Consider the following 10,000-nt stretch of genomic DNA (forward strand, 5'->3'; position numbering starts at 1 on the left):
GGGCGCATAAACTAGCCCTAAGAATTCATATGCTTCGCCTTAGTAATCAAAATTAAGGCACTAATCCGTAAATTCATCTTTCATGCACCAATAAATGCATCAGCAACATTCAATTTAGAACAGAGTAACAAACAAACAAAACAAGAACAAAATATTGTTCTATTTTGTTTGTTTTCAACACATCACTCGGGCGTATAAAAAATGTATTTAACTTTTGATATTATTTGTAAAATTTAATGCTCAGATAAACATGCTCTAGCTTGATAAGCGCCACAACTGTATGTTAACTGTAGTAACATAGCCTTGAACTTTGAATAACAAAACATTTGGCACTGGGCTGCATTCGTAACCTATGACATTAAACGTTAACTCTCATAATATCCAGGGTCCGTAGCCATAATGTTTTTCTAGTCACAAACGCTAACTTAGAACCGTATTAATATGCACCTTAGTTCCTCTCAAGTGCATCAGCTGAGACGCTGTCATACGCAAGTCGACATCTTAAGAAAGCTGCTATAAATAATATATATGTTAATGACCTCAAGTGACACTTTAAGTCACAATGTGACGGATTTTGACAGCGGACTTTTGCAGTAGCGTCATCTCAGATGAGAACAAGCTCTTAAATGACATCTTAAGCTTGGTTCATTAAATAGTTCAATACATTAAATGTATACTTGAGATTTTACTTAAAGGTCAGATTGATTTATTAATATGACATAACCCAACTATTGATTTATTTTTACGTTATGTCATATTTATACATTTTGCCTGTTCTAATAGCGGTAACGATTGTATTGATTATAACATTCTTCAAACCGGAACGCAACAATATTCACATATTACAGGATAGCAGCAAACATAGACAATGCAGTGGTACTTGTCCAAATAGACTTGCACATAGTACCTACCGCTGTATATTGACTCTTTAAAACGTGGAATAATTGTATTATAAACCCATATCGTTTTCCAGCCTTTTACTATATTAATTTTATTGACAATGAATTACCAAAGACCTACACTGTAGGATCCATTATTCTTGCCATAAATAGAGGAATAGACGATCTATTATCCCATAATATAGCCAGGAAAGGCTTGTTGGCTCTGAAATATAATGAAGGCTCATCGTAAGATAATGCTACAGCCGCAAAAGATGTAGCGGCAGCCGCCGATCCCCCTCTCTCATCGATTGTTAGAACAGCTGAGTGCAAAGCTGATGAAACTTGAGGAGACAGCGAGCCATGTGATCCAAGATTATAAAGTTCCGCTTGTTGGGTAAAAATGCTGGATACACCCATCTGGAATAAAGTAGGTTGTTTAGCTTGTTGAATAGTATTGTCATAAAACATCTTGCAATAACTTTGACACCATTTAACAGTAAAGTTGAAATATTATGCTAACTTTGTCAAATTCGGAATGATGATAGTACATATATATATAGTAGTAGGTAGGTACAAATTAGTACATATAATACATACACGGTTTTGATACAGGATGTAAAGACAGAAATTAAACCAACCTTATTCAAAACTGGTTCCAAATTAATATCGGCTTTGATAGAAAACTTAGGTAATTCCAGTGCCACGTCTTTGGGTGGTAAATCACAGGAAACTGGCCACATCTTCCATGGAAAGTGATGAAAGAAGTGCGTCAACATTAGATGATTTAAGCGGTAAGACGACGATAAGAAGTATTCGTTGTACTGTTAAAAACATAGATTTTAAACAAAGTTACGGGCAACTAAATAAAATTAAGAGAACCACTTCAAAGAAATAGAATAAATGAGAAACATAATAAATAATGTAACATTTTTTAACTTGTGCCAATCAGGTGATATTGTAATTATATTGTTCTCCTTAATCATAAGGATAGTAAAAGTATTAGAGCAATTATGTCAATACATTTCCTTTAACCAATTTATCTAAAAATAAATTTGATTGTATGTAACTAATCATGTAAATAGTGAAAGTATTAAATAAATCCTGCGTAACCTACCTCGAAGGGTAAAACAACCACTTTTGCCATGGCAGGCTTGTGAGTTCCAGCTTTGAAATAACGACGTGTTTGCATAAACGATGCCACCTTCTTTTCACCCCCGTTTAAGGTGAAATTGCGTTTTTGTGTGGCTTGTTCCTAAATGGAATCTCCCACAACGATTGAAGTTACAGCTTCACCATCCCATCTGCGTATTTCCACTGAGATCATCTGAAATTTTAAATAATATCTATAATTAGTATGCGACGAAATATGTCCATAGGCTCACTCCCATCACTTCATGGGACCATACACACGGTGGAAATAGAGTGACAAGGGGGCACTTATTACCCGTCTGTCTACCCCATCGAGGACGCAACGCTTGAGTGAGTTTATAAGATTGTCGTAGAACTTACTTGCAGTATAATGCTAGCGGCGATTAGGGTCAAGTTGAAGTAGTAATACTGAGTGGTGTTCGAAGAACCTAGAAGGTTGCGTAGCTGATTCACGTTGGCGGAGAACAGCGCGAAGTCGGCCATGCGCTGAGCGTAGACCTCGTTGCGGTGGTATGTTGTCAATTTTGGCTGCACCTAAAATGTTAAATCAAATCCACATTCAGTTTCATGACGCAAATTATAATGACTATTTAATATTTCTTTTTTGTGTTTATTTGGAACAGGGCAATATACTTGCCCCTATAACAGCAATAGCGAACCAATAGCACGCGTGCCAGTGGTAGCACCTGCCAAGATATTGCGGGCGCGCGAGTAATATGCCAAACATTTTATATGTATCTTTTTCGTGCTTCACTTCGCTTAACATACACATACCTAAAATACACATGAACGTTTTTAGTTTCGTGTTGCAAGTTGCAGTACCTCTAATTTTTTTAAAATTTCATTGGAATATAGCGATAGACTCGCGGCCCGCTAAGTATAATGTCGGTCTGAGAAGGAATTACATGTCAAAAGAGTAGAATAATTCACCAAGTAGAGGCAATTTCTTCAGGTACCTCCTTTGTCATCACACCACTAACACGCGTTGGTCAGGTAGAGTTAAAATCATATCACATTGGCGAATTGCAAACGAATTTATAGCGAGGTGTGCTCGTCCAGAGTAAAGAGAACGATAGCAATACTTGACTACGGATGAAACAACTCTGTTTTACTAATGGATTAGGTGGTTTGCATGTGATCACCGCTTCCTACCCGCTAAAATGCACACCTATACAGGGTGGGCTTCTGAGACGGAAACGCGAGAGCAGTAACAACTGCCAAAACTGTTGTAGCTATAAGAAAACTTACGAGATGAATGTGCATCTCTTTTGAAGATATTAGAATCTGCATTCAAAGTTTGTCAAAAGAGAACAGTCTGTTCGAGAATGGGCAAATATTTTTTAACAATCTATCTGTTGACTTCTAAGAATCAAGTCACTATGAGACCATCTGAGGTTCGAGTACTTACTAGAGTCAGAAAACTCCTTAAATATTGTGAGAATTTCCCAAAATGAAAAAGACTTGGGCAAAAAGTGGGTGCACTGCCCAGCCTTCAAGGATAATACATGAGCAATTGAGCGTGTTTGTGTTGTTAGCATTAGCGTAGTTTGCCATAGAGTCTAAATTTGTTGAAGGCCCTTCATGGCAGTGCGAACTTTTGAGTGCCTGCTTGGTTTTAATGTAATCATGGGCTAAAAGGGGCCCCAAAGCTCGGGGGTCTCTGTATCACTGATGTGGCTGATACGGCAGTAGCTACGCCCCCTGGTTATTAGGTGATATAGTTCGTACCTCGGGCACTGTTGAGATGCGGCCGTCGTCACCAGAACCATTGTCGATGCCGCTATCACCATCTGCAATCATTTTGATTGTCAACGACTCCGCAAAGTGGATATGTCAAATGCAAAAAGATCTCCTAACCGCTGTCGCCATAAAAAATTTATAAGACGTCTTAGTTACAAAAATCCTATGTGGTTAACAAAAATATGAATCAACAATCTATTCGAACAAGCCAAGTACCTTAGGCTTCAATATATAATCCTAAGTTACAAGAAGAAGTAAATTCCAGGACTGACCTTTGTATTTTGCACTTTTCTCACTGCCTTTATCGTTGAAGTCAATAATCAAGGCATATCATAATATTGAACTTGGCTCTCATTTCACACATAAATATGTTTTTAATGGAATATGCATTTAATATCATACTTGTTGCAAATTTTTTTGTTGGAATTTCTTATTTTCTCGCCTACTCTAATCTTAATCTGAGAGATTTAGTATCGGAGAAACCGTAGTGGAAAAACCCACGTTAAGTGTTTCTCCACCTTGGTTTTGAATCTAGGACCTTTCAGTCCGCAGCGTTTTAGACTTTTGCTAGTCCAGGGACGATTAACCATATTTGTTTAAACATGTTATTTGTTTTAATATTATTATTTTTGTTGAAGGTTTTATATTAAATCAATTTAGCTGGCTGATTTAGTGTATGACATTGTGGTTTCCATAACAATGAAAAAATAACAAGAACAAGAAAAATGGGTGTTACTAGTTATACATTTTAACATTTATTCTTGGACAATGTATGGGGGTTGCCAAAAACAAATTATAACAATTTATTGTAGATGTTACACTTCTTAAAAGCCTTTTCAATGACTTATTAAAAAATATCCGTAAAACAACTACCTGGGCTACATTTTGGATAACCCAGGTTTATTCATCATAGTACATTTATTTTGGATGCATGTCAGGCAGATATATAATGTTTTATGTTATAAATTTGTGACATAACTTTGAATTGTTTTTAATTAACTTAAAAATGTTATGATTTGTACACGCATCCAAAAAAACTAAAATAATGAAATGTTTTTGACTATTTACAGATTAATATTTAATGCACATATGAATCGCTAAGGAAATGATTTTGTTTTTTTATTTGACGGTACGGGCAGGGAATGTAATTTGTGTTACCATGCGGGCCGTCATTATCGTCCAGGAGTCCGACGTCGGCGCCGGAGTCCGCGGCGCTGTCGGGCTCCTCTACGTCCCCGGCAAACTTGTCGGGCTCAGGCTCTGGGGAAATATTTCACTACATTTTACCTTTAGGATTGACAAAGATCCTGTAAGTGCTGCCATAGGAAAAAATCACTGGTGATAGTAGATGGTAGTGTTTGTTTAGGGGAGCGGTCGTATCGCTTACCATCAGGCGAGCAGCATGCTCGACTGGTCATTCAACATAAATAAAAAAAATAAAAAAAATGCCGCCATGTTGGTCTGGTGGCAGTCTATATAGTTTAAGAACTGGAGACCGTTATAGGTTGACCCCTGTCACATCTCGAAGGCAAATAAGCTAGTCTTGCATGGCAGTGTGTATGATACAGGTAACATACCTGCATAACGCGAGTGTTAAGAATTACCCTTAATCACAAGGAAACTTATTTACCATCGGATAATGGTTGTTGCTTTTCATTGTTTGCTTTCACTGGCCGTGGTACCTTTGAGTTGTGCCCGTGGACTCTGGGCAAGTTCGACTATAAAACAAAAATATAACATTAAGTAGGTAATAAATATACATTATGTATTATCTCCTCAGTACTTCTAAATCCTTAGCCGAGGTAAAACGCAGCTTATTGATTACATGATATGCCTAAATTCAGAAGTTGGTCTCATGGAACATTGTGGCGAAGGCGCCTAGGTGCCCGCTGCGCTCTCAGCGCCAAAGGTGGCTCCGTGTCGGGTACACTTCGGTGTTCCGGGGATACCATGACTTTCTTATTTTTAGGGTTCCGTACCTCAAAAGGAATAAACGGAACCCTTATAGGATCACTTTGTTGACTGTCCGTCCGTCTGTCAAGACCCTTTTTCTCAGTAACGCGTGGAGGTATTAAGCCGAAATTTATATCAAACAATCAGGTCTACTTCCCGTGAACTTAGAATCTTGAAATTTGGTACAAAGCAAGGTCTTATAATTAGTACAGATAAAGGAAAAATTGCGTAAATTTTTTAGTTAAGTACATCATATAAGATAAGGGTTAAAATGTTTTTATTACATAGATACGTTGTCCGAGCTCAACGGTGGCAAGACGAAAGTAAGGTAATTGCCCGACTTAACGGCCAATGAGCTTGCGGCACTTACGAGCGTGTTACGTAACTGTCGATGTATATATATCCTTTTCTAACGAATGGATTCTGCATCTTTTTATTTCTTCTTCGAGCCAATTTGTAATTACATGTACAGGTATGTGAATATAGCAAATAGTGCGCTTTTTATGTGCCATTTTGTTAGTGTATGACGCGTTTATTTGTAAAACGTCATTGCATTTAGGTGTTATAAGCGGTATCGCGATGAAGCTCGGGTGATGCATGTGTGCGTGTGGCGGGGGCCGGCAACGGACGCGTCCCCGAGTCGCTACGTGGCTTGCCATATATATAACGGTTCGCACATGCGCGTTAAGTAATCTACTTATTTTAATGTTGTCCTACACAAATCATAGAACCGGAAATTCCAGTTTAGTCACGATGAATTTGATGTCTACTACAAGACCAAACCTATTATTTAGTATTTATTCTGCATTCGTTACTTAACTTTAAGTGATGCACATATGCCGTCCTGTTCTATAAATAAATAATGTAGCTTACACTGACAATTTTCACCTTAGCGCCTGCTTTACGTAAAACGGCAAACTGCAATTTCAATCGACGCACTAAACTGCTAATAGTGCAAAGAAGCACACTTGTTTATGAGCGACTCGTAAGTGATCAGCGCGGCTCGAGCACACGCCTGATAACGGTCAGACACACGGTTCCGGAACTTGGGAGAGTGTGAGGTCTACAATAAATGAGCGATCGACACGGGACGGCCCTGAAAAATCTACTTATTGTAGACCTACTGTCATACACGATATGGGCTATTCATCGAACTTTGTACACTGTATAGAATGACCTAAGTAGCCGTGGCGAAGCGTCCATACAACCCGATTCCCACTGGCTTCCCTTTTAGTTTTTCGTTGATACGAAACAATATATTTAACAAGTAAAATATAAATTTAGAACATATCAGACTATGGACAATAATAATAAGGTACATTAATGATAAGTTAATAGTGACATCTATCGGCCATTAGCCCGTTGTTTGCTAATTTAATCAATATTGATTAGTTATTTGAAGCAACGTTTAAATAACGTTAGATGGCGCACCTCGTATTTAGTTCCCCAGAAATTCCGTTAGACTGCCTCGGTGGCGTAGTTGTATTGCATGTCCGGTACAATAGCGCTCTGAGGTCCTGGGTTCGAATCCCGGGTCGGGCAAAGTGATATTTGGGTTTTTCTGCTCAGTATCAGCCCGGAGTCTGGAATTTGTGCCCGATATGGCGATAGGCTCGCCCCCTATCACATCATGGGACGGAACATACTTGGCGAAAAGTGGGTGCCCTAGTTGCGCCTCTGCATACCCCTTCGGGGATAAAATGCGAGATGTTATGTATGTAATTCCGTTATGAAAATGAAAATTGTGGCGACACTGGCGCAAGATTACCCACTGTCAAGCGGCTTAATATCGTAGTGCGTTTATTTAATATAGATGGCAGCACTATCTATGACTTACAATGCCAGTGTTCCAATCGTGCGGAAGATATGGGCAAAGGGAATCCGAGTTTGTTCGGCTTCACGTAAACCGACTTTTTATTGTCATTTTTTACGTCGATCAAACGTCATAATTTATTATGCCACCAAGTTGCGGTGTTTGGCGAACGTGATACTTATTAATTTAGGGGGAAATGACATTTACAGTTTTATTTTGAGAATAAACAGATACTTATAGGTAGGTAGTGTGGCTATAATTTTAATACTTTTGTAGCTGTTATAACAAATTAATACTTATATTTGTGATTAATGGAAGGAGAATTATCTACGTTTATTATTCGATTTTATTAATGTTTCAATAATTTACGCATAATAAGTACATCAGTAGGTATGTTAATAATTGTTGATTTAGAATTAAGACTAACCCGCTGTTTAAGTTTTTGTTTTCCGATAAATTTCCCGCGATAATTTAATTGAAACAATTTTATGTATACCGGGTTACCTTTCAAAAATTTCAACCTTTGCCGCTGCTAAATAGAATTAATCTGTACTCCCCACTAACTGTACTACAAACCTTTGCAAACCATTTGAATGATTGTTAAATTAAATAATATAGCGGTATAGGTACTCACCAGATGTTTCCCGTCACTATTAAGCTGTCTTCCTGCGTTTTGTCGTGCACTCTGTTTTGAGTCCATGAATTCAGGCGCGAACCCGGTCGCCGGGTGCAATTTTCTGGTTTTACTCACTTTTTCAGGCATTTCAATCACAATATCGAAACTTGATTGCTCTCCCGCCATTATTTGGTTTTAATAAAATGTGTCAATGGGTTAATAAAACAATATTTCGCGTCGATAAGTATACGAATAGTGTTCGCGCCGCCATACAGAATTACTTAAAGACCTCGCGGCCGCGCCCCACCATTCCGTATCGACGCTGTGATTGGTCGCTACAAAGATTTACATGAATACGTGCCATGACATTTTATAAATAGACGCGTTATACATAGACTAACAAAATTTCACATAAAAACACTATATAGTCCCATATCTGTACAGGGTACATATACTTAATTACAATTAGGGGACAGGCCTATGCTTGATTTTGTACATTATTCTATATGTAATGGTTAATAATACTAAAAAGAAGTTAAATGAGCGGGTAATTCATATTTAAAATATTGTAATGTGCAGAAGTGAGCGCGATGTGGGGATATCGCTTCATCTCTTTCTTTTGCACGCATCATAATTCCAGATGACGTCACATGGGTAAGGCGCGTTGGGGTAAGATCGTAACATCTTATAAATCAAATAACTCTTAATTGTGTTATAATTTTTGTTTTCAGACAACAATACCTGCAACCCCATCTTGTTCCCTACGTTCCACTAGATCACGTGAGTGATTCCGTCAAGTAAATAATTTTTACGGTGTTAAGAAACAGAATATCGGTATTTCGTCGTTCCCTGGAAGATCCCGATTAACTCCATGCAAGAATTTGCCTAATTTTAATTGAGTATTTATTGTTTTTAATTAATTTTGTAGCTATATACTATCATAAAGAAAATAAATCTTGTGATTTGTTTATTCAAATTTGTCGAAACAAGTATATTCCTTGAGATCCGATCTTTACTCATACAATTTTTTTGTCGTTAAAGAACGGATGAAAATCGTTCGATCTAGCACTTGTAGAGTATTGCAAGTTTTTGTCAAAATTTATACACGAAGACGTCTAAACTCAATATATTATATAAGTATTTTTTTTTAGCTCAGGTCAATGATCGATGTTGTTAATTTGTTATTTTTTCACACGTGTGTGTACTATTTCTTCGAATATTTTTCAAAATATCTACAGTGTCACTCGTGTGAGGTAAGATCGTATGCCCAGAACTAGTAAAAAAACAAAGTTCGCTTCTAAATATATCTTACGAAATTTATATATTTTTTTGAATGTTTGTGAATGACTATCTAGATCAGAATACGCTCTTATTATGGATTTTAGAATCCCTGTATCGTAGACGGTTTTAGGGCGTAGTCCGAACTATACCTGTGAAGGTCCTCTCTCATCTTTCTCACACATTTCTCTCACATATAAAATATTAACTGTTATATTTAAGGAATTGAAAAAATATATACTATTTAGTATATTTAATAACGTATAGCCAACTTAATGATTCATTATGATAACTTTCTAGAATTCTTGTAAACAAATATTTCGAGAACACTGTTCAACACGTTGAAAAAGCGTCCGATTTAACCCCAACGTACCTTATTTCGTCTCTTTTCTGTTTCTTGTTAATTACCCCTTTTACCGAAATTCAAAGACTTATAACTTGTTGATTTTATACCGGATTTTAATAATTTCTTCTGTGTTATAATTTATATTATGTAAATATTTGATAATAGTAAAGAACAAAAATGAGTTCGGTACCCTATTGTCTCGAAGAAGAAATAAAATGACTCAG

The 10,000-nt window shown here is 37.1% G+C and overlaps 1 protein-coding gene across 1 annotated transcript; it reads right to left on the reverse strand.

Annotated features, from left to right (window-relative positions):
• Positions 1–212: 212 nt before the first annotated feature.
• LOC115452671 (alpha-1-antiproteinase S) lies at positions 213–8,690 on the reverse strand. The gene is given in 9 exon segments (XM_037447336.1): positions 213–1,298; positions 1,520–1,702; positions 1,996–2,132; positions 2,135–2,159; positions 2,391–2,564; positions 3,759–3,820; positions 4,929–5,030; positions 5,401–5,488; positions 8,171–8,690. Coding segments are annotated over 9 exon segments (1,221 nt in total). The 5' UTR covers positions 8,339–8,690; the 3' UTR covers positions 213–1,016.
• Between the last annotated feature and the right edge of the window lie 1,310 nt (positions 8,691–10,000).

This window comes from Manduca sexta, unplaced genomic scaffold (genome assembly GCF_014839805.1).
Source record: "Manduca sexta isolate Smith_Timp_Sample1 unplaced genomic scaffold, JHU_Msex_v1.0 HiC_scaffold_931, whole genome shotgun sequence".
In the NCBI taxonomy this organism is placed as follows: Eukaryota; Metazoa; Arthropoda; class Insecta; order Lepidoptera; family Sphingidae; genus Manduca; species Manduca sexta.